This window comes from Stegostoma tigrinum, chromosome 9 (assembly GCF_030684315.1).
Source record: "Stegostoma tigrinum isolate sSteTig4 chromosome 9, sSteTig4.hap1, whole genome shotgun sequence".
In the NCBI taxonomy this organism is placed as follows: domain Eukaryota; kingdom Metazoa; phylum Chordata; class Chondrichthyes; order Orectolobiformes; family Stegostomatidae; genus Stegostoma; species Stegostoma tigrinum.
In genome coordinates this window covers 25903563-25922099 of record NC_081362.1, presented here as the reverse complement: position 1 = coordinate 25922099, position 18537 = coordinate 25903563, and the positions used below count along the sequence as shown (strand labels likewise).

The 18537-nt window shown below is 39.7% G+C and overlaps 1 protein-coding gene across 2 annotated transcripts in view; it reads left to right on the top strand.

The window, feature by feature from the left end:
- Positions 1–18537, top strand: part of igf2r (insulin-like growth factor 2 receptor) — a 183867-nt gene that overhangs the window by 99698 nt on the left and 65632 nt on the right. For both annotated transcript variants that reach the window (XM_048535711.2, XM_059648421.1), the window contains 5 exons: positions 1640–1741; positions 5468–5642; positions 6029–6199; positions 6915–7058; positions 18107–18285. In XM_048535711.2, the coding sequence (XP_048391668.2) occupies positions 1640–1741; positions 5468–5642; positions 6029–6199; positions 6915–7058; positions 18107–18285 (771 nt within the window). The remainder of the gene's footprint in view (positions 1–1639; positions 1742–5467; positions 5643–6028; positions 6200–6914; positions 7059–18106; positions 18286–18537) is intronic.

Genomic DNA, 18537 nt, shown 5'->3' with positions numbered 1-18537 from the left:
GATGAGCTACCTTTTGTATATCTGTGTGATCCATAGGGTGTAGGCACCCTAGTGCTATTCAGAATGGAGTTCCAAGATTTTGACCTAGTGCTAGTGAAGATTTGAAAAGAACTGAGTCAGGATAAACTACAGTTTAGAGGGGGGCCTTGCAAGTGGTGATTCCATGCGTTCATTACCTTTTGTCCTTTGATAGAAATCCCTTTGAAAGGTGCTATTGAGGGAGCCATGGTGAGTTATTGAAATTCTTCTTGTAGATGGTACACAGTACAGCCATAGTACATCATGAGGGAATAATTATTAAAGGTGATAGCTAGGGTACACGTCAAATAGCATGGGCTGGATGGTTTTAAGCTTCTTGTGTTTGAACTATGCCCACCCAGGCAAGTCAAAAGTATTCAATCACGCACCTGATTTGTGCCTTGTAGATGATGGACAAGCTTTGGGAAGTCAGGAATCAGTCACTCATTGCAGAATGTAGCTAGTCCAATTCCACTTTTCTAGTCAATGATAATCTCCAGGTTGCTGACAGGAGAGCGGAATTCAGTCATGACAAAGCCATTGAACATCAACACCACCTCGTTGGAAATGGTCATTGCTCAGTGACCTCACTTGCTGGATGTTGTCCACATCCTACTCGACGTTGACAAACTGCTCCAGTATCTGAGTCATCTTACGTGGTGCTGTGCAATCATCAAACATTGCCAATTCTGACCTTCTGATCAAATGAAAGTCAATGATGAAACAGTTAAAGATGGTCAAACAAAGGACTGTACCCAGGATATACGGCTTTCCACTGTAATGATTCTTCAGATGTAAAATTGTTCAGTTTTTCAGCCCTGTTTTCCTTTTTATTTCACCTTTTTTGAGGTGCCTAAAACTAAGTGTCATAGTTTAAAAATTAAATGTCTCCCATTTCAAATGGAGACAAGGGTTTCTCTCCAGATTGATCTGAGAGCAGCAGAGGCTGGATTATTGACTATTTCAAGACTGAGTTTGACAAATTTTTGATTGACAGCGGAGTCTACCATTATGATAAATTGACAAGTAAGTGGAGTTGAGCTGCAGTCAGATTAACCATTTCTTACAGGATGATGGAACTGGCCCAAGGGACCTAGTACTGCCTCTGATTTGTTTGGTATTGTCTGCATCTTTAGTTTGCCAGAGAAACACACTTTGTTATTGCAACCAAATAGCTAGCCAATTATTCTGGCTTAGGGCATTACAGTAAAATATTTGATTTTATAGCCAAGTTACAGTTTCTTTTGTGTGTTGAGACTTCATATTGAAATCACTTCAAATGTTATTCTGATATCTGACTTTGGAAAATATAATGTCTGATTTTCTGCTCCTTTTCCTAAGCAACAATAAGTGAATCTCCTCCCACACCTCCCTAATTCATTTGCATTTTCTCTGATCTAACCAGTGAACAGATGATTCAGATGTTTTCTATAGATTTGATAGATTTCAATATCACTGGAATTTTCTGTGAATGCACCAGTTTGTTTTTGATTGGTAGAGCAAATGACAACCTCAGTGGAGCTGATGGTGATTTTTTTTTGTGAAACAAATGTGCCTTTATAAAACATTTGTTATGGTAGATTAAATTGCTCAACTAAAATGCCTATGATCTTCTTTCTAGAATTGCTCAGTAGAAGATCCCAACACTGGCTTTGTCTTTAACTTTCTGCCTCTGGCTTCAGACTCTGGTTACTCAGTTACTGGAAATCACATGGTATTTAAGGTTAGAACCCTGGAGATTGACTGCTTTCTGTTACATTTTAAATAGTAAAATATGATATTAATTTGTAGTATGTGCTCTGAATTGGAATAAAGAATGTCAGACCTCTTCTGACTTTAAGAATTGTTCAATTTCGGGCCTAGTTTTATATCCATGTGTTTTTCTGATTAATAACTAGCTGAGAAAATAGAATGAATTTTCAGAGCTAATAATTATACTTGAATTTGGCTTTGTAGTTTTGAACTGGAAGTTTGTTTTGGCCTACTATGAGGACAAAATGTGCATCAGTCAGTATGATGTACTTGAGGGAAGCAGGGAGCAATTACACAGTTATCACTCAGCAGATTAAAGAATGATTGATTACTAAGCAGCAGAATCCAAACTTAGAAGGATTAGTGTTTAATTCTGTGCCCAAAGATGGGTAATGACTTCTTAAAGAAGAACAAGAGATTAAACTAACATATTTCTTTAAAAATTGCAATCTTGAACAATAGTTAAAATCTGAATAAACTTTAAGTTAATTTTCAGTACCAGAGGAGTTGTTCAGCAGCAAATAGGATGGTTAAAAATGCACTAGGATGCATAACACAAAGGCATTTCAAAAGCTTCTAGAGAAATGCAAGAAAGGAAAAGATTAGCAAAGACAAACATCAAGGAGAAATTGGAGAATTTACAATAAACAGATGGCAGAGAAGCTAAGTAAGTACTTTCCATAGAATCCGTAAAATCCCTACAGTGTAGAAACAGGCCATTCAGCCCACCAAGTCCACACCAATCCTCTGAAGAACATGCCACCAAAACCCATGTCCCTGCCCTTTAGTGGGCAATTTAGCATGGCTAATCCACCCAACTTTCCCACCTTTGGACCATGGGAGGAAACCAGAGCATCTGGTGAAAATCCATGAAGACGCAGGAGAACATGCACATTCCAAACAGACCATTGCCCAAGGGTGGAATTGCATCCCAGGCCCTGGTGCAGTAAGGCAGCAGTGCTAGCTGCTGAGCCACCATACTGTGAATGCGCTCTTACAGAAGAGAGAAATAATTTCCCTAAAGTATGAAGATTCAAGGGTAAAGTGGGAGTGTGGAACTGCAATAAATTAGTATTAATGAAAACCAAGGAGTTTGAGAGGTTAACAGAACTGAAAGTTGAAAACCCCAGGACCTGTTTACCCTCAACCTAGAGTGTTGAAAGAAATGATCATGGACATAGTGGATGCATTAGTGATTCTTTCAAAATTCTATTAATTCTTCATGCTGCCTGAAGATGAAGTTACAAATGTAGCTGTATCCTTTAAAGAAGGAGAGTGTTGAAAGAGAACTACAGAACTGTTAACCTCATGTCTGTAGTTGAGAAAATGTCAGCATCTATTGTACAGGATGTGGTTAGCAGATGTTTAGGAAGCAACTAACCAGTTGGACAAGATCAACATGCTTTATAGAAGTGCAATCACATTTGAAAACCTGATGAAGCTTTTAAAGATTTTGCTTGATCAATGACAAGTCAGCAGATTAGATGTATTTGGATTTTCAGAACGTTTTAGCTCAAGTCCCTTATGATGTTAAGTGAACAAAATTAAAGCCCACTTGAATTGGAAGTAACATTCACATGGATTGAGGATTATTTAACAGGCAGAAAACAGTAGGAATAAATGGGTCATTTTGAGGTTGTTGAGCTGTGACTAGTGGGGTACTGGAAATATCAGTCCTTTGGCCTATGCTGTTCATTATTTGTCAATGATTAGTTGCAGGGGGCCAATTACAATACTTCAGGTTTGACAAGCAACTTAGTGTGAATGAGCATTATGAGGAGGATGCAAAGAGTCTTCAAAGGAATTTGAATGGGATGAGTGGGTGGATAAGAGCATGGTGGATGAAATATAATGAGTAAGTGAGAAGTTAGCCATTCTGGTAGGAGGAATGAAGCTGCAGTATATTTCTTAAATTATAAGAGACTGAAAAATGTCCTCTGTCTCCTTGTTCATAAGCAAGCACTTTGGAAGGCAAGTAGTACATTGTCTGTTATCGTAAGAGGATTTGAGTGCAGAAACAAAGATCTTAATTTGTTCTATAGAGAGAGAGTGCCTGAAGTATAGTATAGTTCTGGTTCCCTTACCTAAGCAAAGATATATCTTAACGAAATGCAGCAAGAGGTCAGTCTGATTCCTGGGATGATAGAATTGTCTTTCAAGGACATATTGGGAAGACTGGGCCTGTGTTTTCTGGAGTTTAGAAGAATGAGAGGTAACTTCACAAATGTAAACTCTTAAAGGATTGGTAATAGATGAGGATGTTTTCCCTTGGCTTATGAGCTCTAGAACCAAGACACAGTCTCAGAATAAAAGACATTTAGGATTGAAGTGTGGATGAAGTTTCTTTCTCTCAAGTTGATGAATCTTTTTGGATTTCTCTACCCCAGCGACCTATAGAAACTTACTCTCACAAGGTTAACAGATCTGTAGCTGTCTTTCAACACACTTCTTTCTTAATAGGTCTACATTTGCAACCTCCTCTTCAGGCAAGTGAAGGATTAATACATTGTAGTTACTATCTAGGGATCTTGTGAGAATAGGATGATATTTTAGACGATCAACGTGATCAAGGGTGGCAGAGCAGGCTTGATGGGCTGAAAAGCCTTCTCCTCCTCCTGTGTACCTCATGGTCATGTCCTGCTCCTAACAATTACAACACACTAAACTGTCCAGCAAAGTGTAGACAGTTTACACCATTTCTTGTACTTCAGTGTTTTTGACATTTTCTAGTTGAGGTATTGCTTCAATGAAAACACTAGATGCCAGAGGTACCAAAATAGAGATTTAAAATGATAAAATTAGAGTTGCTCTTGCAGCTAAATTCTGTTTCACAAAGTGTTCACCCAATCCATAGTTTTATTTTTCCTGAAAGACAGGCAGTTACACTTGGGTGCTGCATTGAAATATAGAACACAGACCAAAGTTCAATAAATACAGAAACACAGCAGGTCTTGCAGCATCTGTGGTGAGAAAGCAGAGTAAACATTTTGAGTCTGGTGATCTGCCTTTGTTCAGATCTTCACCTTCAATTTTTTTCTCTCATTTAATTTCAGTAAGTTGATTTTCCCCCCCGAAAAGAGTGTTTGGGGCTTTGGGTGATGAGTACGCAAGAGGAGAAATGTCATGTGTCCATCTTGTGCTTGAAAGTGTCATAGGAAGGGGTGGGGTTAGTGAATGTCATAGAGGAAATGGTTCCATCAGAAGTCTGAGGAGGGAAAACAAGTGTTTGGTGGTGACATTGTAATTGACTTTGCATAAATGTCACATTCTCCTAGTTTGACTAAAAACTGCTACTGTGAAGTGACCGCTGCTTCAGCAGAAGGTCATTGACTTGAAATGTCAACTGCTGACTTTTCCACACATGCTGCGAAACGTCTGACTTTCCTACTCAGATGCTGCTTGGCTTGTTGTGTTCATCCAGCTTCACACAGTGTTATCTCCACACATGCTGTCAGATTGTGTACTTGCAGAACTTTGAGTTTAGTTCAGTACTGCTGTTGTGTTTCATAGACCTTACTTCTAACTTATTGCCTTTGCTTGTTTGTCGTTTATTCTTATGGGGGTTTGTGGTGGGTGGGGATGGAGGCTGAATTCTGTTGACCGGCTTTTTGATATGATCAGTCTATCCTGCTGTAAAACAGTACGCTTTGTATCTGTTCTGATTTAATAATCCAGATTATTTCATCTCTGTTTGAAGCTGAACATCTGCCGTGGCTTAAAAGAATGTGGGAAAATAGGCAGCAAGCCAGCAACTGGATGTGAGATAGATGGACAGGAACCAAAACACCAGGTTGGAATGGAAACATCACTTGAGGCTTCCACCAGTGGTCTTATAACACTTACGTACATAGGTGCATTGGCAAGAGATTCCGGTAGGGCATGTTCAGATTGTTGTAGAACTGTGTAGAATGCCTTGGAGCTGACCATTTGGCATAACTGATGCATGTGTGTTTATACTACATAACCCCTCTTCTCCTTTGTACAAATGTCAGTGCACGTGGCTACATTGGTGTCCATGAAGGCCTATTTGTGACTGATCAGTAATGTCTGTCGAGTAATGCTGACTTGTTACAAACTTTTTTTCTCATTTCCTCCAATGTATGATATTTGCATTTCCCCCAAGTGTGTTCATATGTAATCACTTTGTTCACTGTGATCACCACCCCAGCAATTTTTAGTCTTGTACAAGATGAATAGTTGAGAACTTGAACATTCATGCAGTGAAATATTATTGTAACGTTGTTGTTATAATATGCAGGACGCCGGGATAAGTTTATTATCCGCTTTATCTGTGACACTGATTCATATCCTGGTGTGCTCAAGTTTCTGCGAGAAGAAATTGGCACTACATCACGCGTTCATGACACCTACTTTGAATTTTATACTGCGTTGGCCTGTTTTCCAGCTCCTGTGAACTGCCTTGTTAGTGGTAAGCAAGTGAATTGAATTCTGTATAATCCATTAGAAGATGGTGAATGTTCTTTGAACATGGTATCTCTACAAATCTGCATTCTAATTGGTATCATGCTGTTTAAACATCGTGAATTGTGAGATCTTAAAGAATGCAATGTTTTTGCACTTCATTTAAAAAAAAACCCATCAACTTATTACAATGAGAGGTTAGTATATTTTCTAAAATTATGCAATGAGCTGAGTCACCATATAACCTAATGAGTAGAAGTTTGCTGTATGATTTATTTTACATATTCTATCTAATTCAAGTGGGGAATACAGTGTTAAGTCTTGTCATAAGTGGGTATGGAGTTTGAGGTTTTTGACCCAGTGACTCTGTGGCGATGGTTTTAAGCAGGATGTTAAATTTAGAAAGGAACTTGGAGGTGACGGTATTCCTATGCATCTGGTGGCCTTGCTATTCTGGATAGTGGTGGTCATGGTTTGGGCAGTGCTGCCGAAGAGGCCTGGGTATGTTGAAGTGTGCGTGTTGAAGGCGGTCCACACTGCTGCCTTTATGCTTCAGTAGTAGGGGGAAGTGCCTTGTACTTCCAATCATGGACCTCTGTTTGGCAGTCTGTTTTAAAATACTAAATATTTGTCTAATAATTGATAATGGATAAAACAGTACTTGGGTCAAATAAAACAGTGAATGGATGTCGTACAATTGGCTGGTTTAATTTTTGTTTCAGATATAGCTGGTAATGAATATGATCTGAGTGACCTTGCGAGGGACAAAGAACCATGGGTTGCAGTAGATGCAACTGAAGATAGAAGTAAACGTACATTTTATTTAAATGTTTGTAAGCCATTGCCTTCAGTTAAGGGCTGTCCAGGTGAGTGCAAACATATAGATCATTGTTTTTATTGACGAATAACTTCTCTTGTTTATTGATGTGCATAGCATTCCAGCTGTGCAGTAAGAAAATTAGATGAGGTTCAGAAAAATAATTATGGAAATATTTGTCTTTATGAAAATTAGCTACCATTTTCAGGAGGAGCCACAATCAACATATTTAGATCTGTTCTATATACTTGGCAACAGCTGTTTAAGAGTAATAGTTTTAGTTGCTGATATATTTAGATGACCATTAAATAATGAGAGAAATTCATTTATACATTGGAGCATTTAAGTTATTGTCATGTTTCAGAAAGGGTTCAAGTGGACTCATCGGTCTGTTTTGAGATTTTGATGCTTGTGAACCACTGGTATCACGCAGTGACTTCAAATAACACTTCAGTTGATCTGTTCTAGCATGTTTTTGTATTGCGTTCAACTGAAAGAAAAGAATGAAAAATAGTAAACAATTTGGATTTTTAAATTTTGGTGTCAGTGACATTTTGTCAAAACCTCTCATCAAGTCATGTCACAAGAAAGCAAACTTGGAAAACTGACATTTTTATACTGCATGAAGATGGTGCTGGTTATTTGGTTAGTAAGCAAACTTGATAATTTGACTGAGCCTGTTAAGACATAGGGCATTCTTGCAGCTGTGGATTCACAAATTGTAGATGTAGCACCAATGTATCTGGAAATATGCAGAGTGTAGAAGGTTAGATGTCATTCCTTAAGAATACCACAAAGATGTTGGCAAAGCTGATTGCGGCAGGGGTCCAATGGTAACATCAATTTGGGCATACATATTTTCATTTGAACAGATCTCAACTGCATGAGTTGCTGAGTTCATAAGTTCAATGAATACTAATTCAGTGGTGATCACCATGACATGCTGCAGTGCTCGTGGCCATGGCTTCTTTTGAGAGGCACACTGGTGACTAAGCTAGTAATGTCAAGTGAGTAAATGAATGATCAGACTCCCTTTACTTGATGCCTTAGTTGAGAAATCAGCCAATGGTTCCCGACTACAGTCTACCACAAACTTGCCTTCACTTGCCAGTAAATATTTTTTTAAAAACAGCTTCATGTGCTATAAGATTAGTCTTCTCAGAAACCTTAGATTGTGTCTGAGCCATTTGTTCACTGTACTAATCTGATGTTGAAATAGAATTCATCAAAACCATCTTGAGGGATATTGGCTACTCTTAATCAGGTCATTTCTTGCTGTATATTACACAAACCCGTGGAAGATCATAAGGCAGTCAGTCTTGGTCCTGAAAGATTGTGTACTTCTGATTAGCCTGGAAATGGTGAGTATCTCAGAAGTTCGATTGATAGTTGTTGAAGTCAGTTGTTTCAAACTATTAGGAAGTACCAATGCTAGTGGTGTTTGGCACTAACCGTATGCTGCACTTAAGCCAAAAAGACATTCTGCCATTCACAGATGAATAAAGTAGCATATGAATTTTTGTGCCAGTGTAATGCTAGATATGTAGGTTGTGTTCCCCAATCAGGGGCTGGTGATATTATACAGCATGACCACATTAAGCAGTTACTTGTAACAATTAAGCTGCTGATTGTCCAGTCAGTCTGCACTAGCGTAGCACAAGGGTCCAAAATGAAATGTGATGTTACAATTGGATGGCATTTTGTGGATAGGCCTGAATGTACAAGGAACTACACTGACAACCTGATTTGTCATTCTTGCATGTACTGGAAGCTATGGAGTCTTGTCCTTTTGCAGACAGAGAGTGTACACGCTGCAATGTTTCAACTCAAATTAGGGGACATCTATTCACGAGTTCATTTCCCAGGGCAATGCTCTGAATGAAGTCAACCTGCCTGATGTAAAATTTAACAGCCAAGCTGAAACCTTTGATCAACATTTATGATCATATTCTCCACAGCAGCACCTCTACTAATCAGCCCACTTTCCATCCAATGTGCACTCTCCTTACATGCTGTATGTAGGTTGGTTCTTCCTTTGAATTGGCATTCTTATGAAATGCCCTGATAAATACAAGGTAAAAGCTTTAACAAATGTCTTTTTGTTGTCAGTAATACTTGTGTCCCTTTCTGCCAAGTGACTATGTAAAGTTTAATTTATTGACTGTGCTTCTGGATTGGCTGTCAGTTCCTCTCCACATCTTCTAGACATTTCTTACTTAAAATGCAAGAGTAAGTCAATCTGGTGGTAATACGTGATGCAAGTCACTAATTTCTTCTGTAGTGGAAAAGAAAGTTGGCTCCCACTTGGAGGAATTCAGCTTTCTCTCTGGTCAATGATGTGCAGTTTCTTGAGCTACTGTCACCATGGTGAGGGTGCCATTGTTTTCTCAAACCGTGGCTCCTGATTATTCCCTAATCACTACCCCAACACTCTCTGCCTCCCATTGTCTCCCCCCTCACTTGGGGAAGAGAACAGGAATAGGTTGTGGAATCAACAATGAGGTGGGTGTGAGGGGTAGCAGGAGAGGGAGAGTGAGCTGGTGATGAGTTGGAGAGGTAGTGCTGAAGGAAATGAGAGGAGCAAACCACCTTTAAAGAGCTTCAGGAAGGCTCTGCTAATGGAGGTAGCAGGTGAAATAGGAGGTTGGAAGGAATGACATATGGAAAAATCAACTAAAGTGGGGACAGAGGTGGGAACAAGTAAATTGGGAAGGAATGGGGGGAAATGAACCAGCAGTGGGAAGGAGCAGGGGCACGACAAGAAGGGATAAAGGACAATAGTGAGGGAAGCAGAAGGCATTGGTCAGGGGAGAAAACTGAACGAAATGAATCTGAAGTGTTATTTGCTTTGTCTGCCTTTTGACCTTTGCCATCTTTAATGCAGGTTTGCTGCCTGGGACATCAGTACTCCCTTTAGTTTTGCATACAATGTGCTAATAGTTGCAAAGTCTTCTAACAGTTTGTTTGAGTGCCAAGGTATTTGACAAAGTAATGAGATTTTTTAAAATCGACTAAATGCAGACAAGTCACCAGAATCTGATGGTCTACATTCAAGGGTTTTAAAGGAAGTGACTACAGAGGGAAGCCATTGGTTGAAATATTCTAGTACTCGATTTTGGAGGGTTCCAATAAAAATAGATATGATATCTCATATTCAAGAATGAAAAGAGACAAAGCAGGAAATATTAGACCAGTATATCTAATATTGGGAAAATGCTAGAGACTATTATTAAAGAATAAATAAAAGGACATGTAGAAAAGCCTAACAATATCAAACAGTGTCAACGCGGTTTTATTAAAGGGAAATTTGCCTATTCTTTGAGGAAAGATCAAGTAGCTAGTCAAAGCAAAGCAGTTGATGTAGTGTATTTGGATTTCCAGAAATCATTTGATACAATGTCTCAATGTTATTGCACACAATAGGAGCTCATTATATTGGTGTGGTAATAGCTTGGATTGAGTACAAATTAACACACAAGACCATTGGGATTAATGTTCTGAGGAAGGGTTGCTCAACCTGAAACATTAACTCTGATTTCTCTCCCCAAATGCTGCCAGATCTGCTGAGCTTTTCCAGAAAGTTCTATTTCTTTTGTATTATTTACAGCATTGTGGTTCTTTTGATTTTTATTTGGGATTAATGGACCTTTTTCAGGCTGGAATGTAATCAGTGGAGTACCTTGCCTACCCCATCCTTCTCTTCACTCCCAGCTCTGATTTGCCGGCCTCCGGCGATTAGCAATCACCTTCCCCTCCATATATTTGAAAACACATACTCACTTGTGAATAAGGGCCTTGCCATTAGTGAGCTTGTTAACATCATGATTTGACAGGAAATGCCACCTTTCCCTGTAAATAAGCTTCTCTGTTTGGCTGCACTTGTTGCCACTTGCCTTGTTCAAACCACTGTGGTGATGGTACAACCCTTTTTAACTCATCATCCTGATTTTGGAAACCTCTCCTTTTGAGCATCTTGATTCCACCCCTTGTAGCTGCCTTCTAAAATCCTTGTTATATGCCACTCATCCGAATATTGCTACAAGATCCTTGCAGAAACATCTTTGTCCTTTCTACCTATTCACCAAACAACTTCTTATCTTTGGTACTTTTGAACTTTATTGCAGCATTTGTTCTGTCTCTTGAGTTTGCTGTCTACCTTTCCATCCAAATATCTCTCCTTATAAATTCTTTTAATTGTATTGCTGGCATCAAGTCCTGCCCATAATCACGACCAATCATCATCCTCCTATTCTCACCTGAAGAAGCTGGACCTTGGGTCGCTTGCACTTTCAAAAACAAATAATTTAGCCATTTGTGAGTCATTGACATTTCTGCAGCTTCTGATTTTGCTTGCTGTCACTGTTATTCCCTCAAACAATGGCACTTTCTCCTGAGCTGTCCCTGAGTTGTGTTTTACTCCCCCCACTACACTCCAAACATCAACTCCTTAAACCAAAGTGACCAGAAATTTGAAGATCTTAGACATTTGCTTTAACTGCCCATCACCACATCTGAGTCTGTCATGAGCATTTTCATTCTCCATCGTTAAAACTCCACAATTTGAAGACTATCTGGGAAAGCAATGTTACCAGTTGCTACGTCTATTGGCTGTAAACTGGCTTAGACTGCCTTTGTCTGTCGAGCCTCATCTTCCTCAAGAAGTTCAAGGGCATTTTTGTTACAAAAATTGAGACAATTCATTCAGTTTCTGGAGTTCAACCTTGTCAATAAGACCCATCTTGTTCTGTCGACAACACTGACAAAATTCCGATCACCCAACTAGCCTTGCTGGCTCTTATTATTTAATCTTAAGTTTGCTGTCCTCAAACGAAGAAAAACTGTATATTTTCGTTTTTCCTTAAAAAAAGAAGAGCTTGCAGATGTTATGGGGAGTTAGTTTTTAACTTTTAAATGCCTTTATTGGCTTTCACTAATTTTTTGCTTTTGATCAAAAAATTACTTTTCCCATGTTTCAAAATACCAGTGACTCCTTTATTTTTCGTGAAAGCTTCAATTTGTATCAATAATGATTTGATATGAGTGAAAGGTGACGAGGAAGCTCCAACTCCATTGAAAATTAGGAAAAAAGTTAAAGGGAAGGAGGACTCGAGAGCTGTTAGCGATGGAGGTAATAGGACCCAAAAAGGAGGTGCAAAAACTGGCATAAGGGCACTTTATCTGAATGCTGGGAGCATTCGAAAGAAGGTGGATGAGTTGATGGTGCAAATCATAGCAAATGGGTATGATTTAGTGGCCATTACAGGGATATGGTTACAGGATGGTCATGACTGGGAGTTTAAATATCCAGGGGTACCGAACTGTTGGGAAGGACATTCAGGAAGGTAAGGGAGGTGGTGTTGCTCTGATTTTTAAGGATGATATCAGGGCGGTAGTGAGAGACGATATAGATTCTACTGAACAAAACGTTGAATCCATTTGGGTGGAAATTAGGAATAGCTGGGAGAAATAGTCACTGATAGGTGTGGTCTATAGGCCACCAAATAATGACGTCGTGGTGGGGCAGGCAATAAACATAGATATAGCTAATGCATGTAAAAATGGTGCAGCAATTATCATGGGGGATTTTAATCTACATATCGATTGGTCAACCAGGTTGGTCATGGCAGCCTTCAGGAGGGATTCATAGAATGCATCCATGATAATTTCCTAGAACAATATGTATTGGAACCTACGAGGGAGCAAGCTATCCTTGATCTAGTCTTGTGTAATAAGACAGGAATAATTAATGAATGATCTCACAGTTAGGGATCCTCTCGGAAGGAACAATCACATTATGGTCTGTGTCCTGTGCTTAAACAAAGGAGACTATGAAGGAATGAGGAAGGAGTTAGCTAAGGTAGAACGGGAGCAAAAACTTTATGGTGGGTTGATTGAGGAACAGTGGAGGACTTTCAAAACAATTTTTCAGTGCTCAGCAGAAGTATATTCCAGTGATAAGGAAGAACTGTAGGAAAAGAGCCAGCCATGGATGTCAAAAGGAAATAAAGGAAAGTATCAGATTTGGAAAAAAAAACACGTACAAAAAAGCAAAGAGTAGTGGGAAACTAGTAGACTGGGCAATATTTAAAGGCCAACTGAAAGCCACAAAAAAAGTTAGAAGTAAGATTGAGAGTAAACTAGTTCGGAATATAAAAAAGGTTAAAAAAAAGTTTCTACAAATATGTAAATTGTAAGAATGGTGAAGGTAAACATTGGTCCTTTAGAGGATGAGAAGGCCAATTTAATACCTGCGAATGAGGAAATAAACGAGACTTTAAACAGTTATTTCACATCGGTCTTCACACTGGAAGACACATAACATGCCGAAATCTAATGGCAAGAAGGTTATAGCAGGTGAGGACCTAGAAACTATCATTATCACTAAGGAGGCAGTGCTGGGCAAGCTAATGGGGGCTAAAAGTAGACAAATCTCCTGGCCCTGATGAAATGCATCCCAGAATACTAAGAGGTGATGGGGAAAGTAGCAAATGCACTAGTAATTATTTACCGAAATTCACTGGACTCTGGGGTGGTTCCTGCAGATTGGAAAACAGCCAATGTGATGCCCCTGTTTAAAAAAGGAAGTAGGCAAAAAGCAGATAAGCTAACTGGCCGATAGTTAACTTTGGTAGTTGGGAGAAATGCTTGAATCTATCATTAAGGAAGAAATAGCAAGACATCTGGATGTAAATTGTCCCATTGGGAACACCCAGCATGGGTTCATGAAGGGTAGGTCATGTTTAATTTGATGGAATTCTCTGAGGACATTACTTGCATAGTGGACAATGGGGATCCTGTGGATGTGTATATGGATTTCCAGAAGGCATTTGACAAACTGCCACACCAAAGGCTGCTATGTTAGATAAAGTTGCGTGGTATTACAGGTAATGTATTGGCTTGGATAGAGGATTGATTGACCAGTAGAAAGCAAAGAGTAAGGGTAAATGGGTGTTTTTCTGGTTGGCAGTCAGTGGCTAGTGGTGTGCCTCAAGGATCAGTGTTGGGACCTCAATTGTTTACAATTTACATAGATGATTTGTAGTTAAGGGCTAAGTGTGGTGTGTCAAAATTTGCAGATGACACTAAGGTCCATGGTAGAGCAAAGTGTGCAGAAGACACAAAGTCTGCAGAGGGATATAGATTAAGTGAGTGGGCAGAAGTCTGCCAGATGGCGTACAGTGTTGATAAGTGTGAGGCCATCCATTTTGGTAGGAATAGCAGCAAAATGGACTATGTTTTAAATGGTGAATAATTGCAGCACACTGCTATGCAGAGGGACTTGGGTGTCTTTGTGCATGATTCACTGAAGGTGGGATTGCAGGTGCAGCAGGCGATTTAAAAAGGTAAATGGAATTTTGTCTGTCATGCTCAAGGGTGGAGTTCAAAAACAGGGAGCCCATGCTGCAGCTGTATGGGGTCCTGGTGAGGCCACACCTAGAGTACTGGTGCAATTTTGTTCTCCTTGAGAAGAGATATACTAGCCCTGGAGGGGGGTGCAGAGGAGGTTCATTCAGTTGATTCCAGAGTTGAGAGGATTAGATTATGAGGAGAGACTGAGTAGACTGGGATTTATACTCATTGGAATTCAGAAGAAAGAGCGGAGATCTTATAGAAACAAATCAGATTATGAAGGGAACAGATAAGGTGGAGGCAGGGAAGTTGTTTCCACTAGCAGGTGAAACTAGGGCGAGAGGGTATCGCCTCAAAGTAGATGTAGGACTGAGGTCAAGAGGAACTTCTTCACCCAAAGGATTACGAATCTGTGTAATTCCCTGTCCAGTGAAGCGGTTGAAGCTACCTCACTGTTTTTAAGGCAAGGCAAGATATATTTTTGAACTGTAAAGGAATTAAGGGTTATAGTGAGTTGGCGGGTAAGTGGAGCTGAGTCTCAAAAAGATCAGCCATGATCTTATTAAATGGCAGGGCAGGCTCGAGGGGCCAGATGGCCTACTCCTACTCCTGGTTCTTATGGTCTATAACATTTTATCCAAGTTAAAGATTCACCAATATGCTAAAATAATATTTTAAAGTTCACTCTGGTCCAAAAATGAAATTCCAAATTTAACAACTCCATTTTGAAAATTCCAAAAGTAACCATTTGACTAATAGTTTCCCCTTAAATTAGATGCAAAACAGGATGGTATGGCATTGGTAAGAAAGGAAATTACATCAATTGTCACTTTTTCTATCAATTTGCTTTGATACAACCATAGTTACAAAACTGAGGTAAATTCTCAAGAAAATCTTCAATGCTGTGACTGACAATTTAAAATCTCAATGTGATATTAATACAATGGACACCAACTAACCAACCAAGGAGTAAAGCCACATACAAGCGTAAACCACAGGGTTAATGTTTAGTTCAGTGACTTGGAAATTGCATTCAAACAGAAAAGATTCATTACTCCAAAAAAAGCAAGCTGCTCATCCACATGTACAAATTTATTTATTTTTCCTTTTAACTTCAAAGTTCTAAGCTCTGACAAGATGACCTATTTCTGGCGTTAAACTGTTACTCTTATGTTTCTGTTATCATTATTGCTCCTGTGTGAGCTTTGGATTAGTTTTGTTACTTGCCCTTAGAATTTTTAAAAGCAGCTTCTTTATGTAGACTGAATTGTTTTGCTGTTGTTTGCTACTCTTAAGCAAACGTGGTTAAGGAAAATTCTAAAGCCTTTTATTCATATATAAAGAGCAAGAGGGTAACTAAAGAAAGGATTGACCCACTTAAGGACAAAGAAAGAAAGTTATGCGTTGAGTCAGAGAAAATGGGTGGCATTCTTAAGGAGTACTTGGCATTGGTATTCACCAAGGAGAGGGACATGACGGATGTTGAGGTTAGGGATAGATGTTTGATTACTCTAGGTCAAGTCGGCATAAGGATGGAGGAAGTGTTGTGTATCCTAAAAGGCATTAAAGACAAGTCCCCAGGTCCGGATGGGATCTTTCCCAGGGTTTTGAGGGACATGAGAGGAAATAGTTGGGGCCTTAACAGATATCTTTGCGGCATCCTTAAACACTGGTGAGGTCCCGGAGGACTGGAGAATTGCAAATGTTGTACCCTTGTTTAAGAAGGGTAGCAGGGTTAATCCAGGTAATTATTGACCGGTGAGCCTGACATCAGTGGCAGGGAAGCTGCTGGAGTAGACAGGGATAGGATCTATTCCCATTTGGAAGAAAATGGGCTTATCAGTGATAGACAACATGGTTTTGTGCAGGGAAGGTCATGTCTTACCGACTTATTAGAATTCTTTGAGACCATGACACAGTTGATGAGGGAAAGCTGTAGATGCCATATACATAGACTTCAGGTAAGGTGTTTGATAAGGCTCCCCATGGCAGGCTGATGGAGAAAGTGATGTCGCATGGGGTCCAGGGTGTGCTAGCTAGATGGATTAAAAAAAACTGGCTAGGCAACAGGAAACAGTAGTAGTGGAAGGGGGTTTCTCAAATTGGAGACTTGTGACCAGTGGTGTTCCACAGGGATCTGTGCTGGGACCACTGTTGTTTGTGATATACATAAATGATTTGGAGGAAGGTATAGGTGGTCTGATTAGCAAGTTTGCAGATGACACGATGATTGTGGAGTAGCTGATAGTGAAGAGGACTGTCAGAGATTACAGCAGGATATAGATAAATTGGAGAGTTGGGCAAATAAATGGCAGATGAAGTTCAACCCAGGCAAATGTGAGGTGATGCATTTTGGAAGATCCAATTCAAGAGCAAACTATACAGTAAATGGGAAAGTCCTAGGGGAAATTGTACAGAGAGATCTGGGTGTTTAGGTCCACTGTTCCCTGAAGGTGGCAACGCATGTCAATAGAGTGGCCAAGAAGGCATACGACATGCTTTCCTTCATCGGACGGGGTATTGAGGACAAAAGTTGTCAGGTCATGTATAAGATTTTGGTTCGGCCACATTTAGAGTACTGTGTACAGTTTTGGTTATGTGGCGACCAGAAGGATGTGGATGCTTTTGGAGGGTGCACAGAGGAGGTTCAGAATGTTGTCTGGTATGGGGGGGTGCTAGCTGTGAAGGGTGGTTGAGTAGATTAGGATTATTTACATTAGAAAGACGGAGATTGAGGGGGGCCTGATTGGGGTTTACAAAATTGAGTATAGACAAGGTGGGTAGCAAGAAGCTTTTTCCCCCAGAGTGGGGGACTCAATTAGTAGGGGTCATGAGTTCAAAGTGAGAGGAGGAAAGCTCTTTACGCAGAGGGTGGTGGGTGACTGGAAAGCGTTGCCAGCGGAGATGGTAGACGCAGACACAATAGTGTCTTTTAAGTTGTGTCTGGACACGTACATGGATGGGCCGGGATCAAAGGGATACAGACCCTTAAAAAATAGATGACAGGTTTAGACAGAGGATCTCGATTGGCGCAGGCTGGGAGGGCTGAAGGGCCTGTTCCTGTACTGTAATTTTCTTTGTTGTATTATGGTAGCTGACAGTTTTACAGCAAAATCTTAAATATGACCCTGTCTCTGAAGCATTTGTGGCCTGATTTTTCTGCTGCAGTTGTTTGGAGTTCTTTGAATGATGGAAGAATTCATTCCTTGTTTACTTGCCTGAATTACTGAGATCAGAGCATTAACATCTATTTTATCTACTGTGGCATCTGTGTAAAATTTTGTTTTAGATTTTAATCTTCTGTATTCTTGGATTGTGATCCATCCATATCCTTGCTGCTCATTCCACTAATCAATCATTTGTATTTGGATGTTACTTTTCATTGTAAACATGACTCATTTTTCTGACTTGAGCATCTGAAGGTGGGGTGGGTCTCTGAGAAATATCGCAACACAGGGAAAATATACCTAAAATTGAAGCAAACTCTTGGTCATTTCTCAAACCTTTGTCACCATTGCAGCATGTTGACTTACCTATGGAAAGAACAGAGTTTGTGTTATATGTTATACCTATGTTTGTCTGTTATCCTCAGCAGCAAAGATGGTTCCTCTCCAATAAATTGGCTGGTTGGGATCTGCAGTTACTTCCACTTTATATGATTCAGCTTCTGAAGAAAGATCTCAAGCTTGTGTGAAAATAAGTATGTAAGCAGAAGATTCACTTTCAAATTAAATTGTTGTTCCACAGGTGGTGCTATCGGATCTTGTGTCAAGTATGCTGATAAAAGCCAGAATCTAGGATATATTCAGATGAGTCCGCGAGCCGAGACTGATGGCACACTCAGTATTGTCTATTTGAATGGTGATAAATGCGATAACAATCAGAAATATTCTACACGAATCCTCTTCCAGTGTGACATAATCTCAGTAAGTTTGTATTTTTTTCAAACCGTACACCAACTTATTACTGTCACGTTTAGTCCTTGTCAAGCATTTTTTTTTTGACCCCATTTTATTGCATAAGAGGTTGAGACCCTGATACGAAATTTTGGCGTACAAGAGTTGTTGAGCAGGGATTTGGTGATCTTTCGTTGGTGAGGCGGAGAGGGATAGGGCTTTAGCTATTGAGTGTAGGACTGTTGCTTTTAGGGTATTATTTTACTTCTTGCACAATACAAA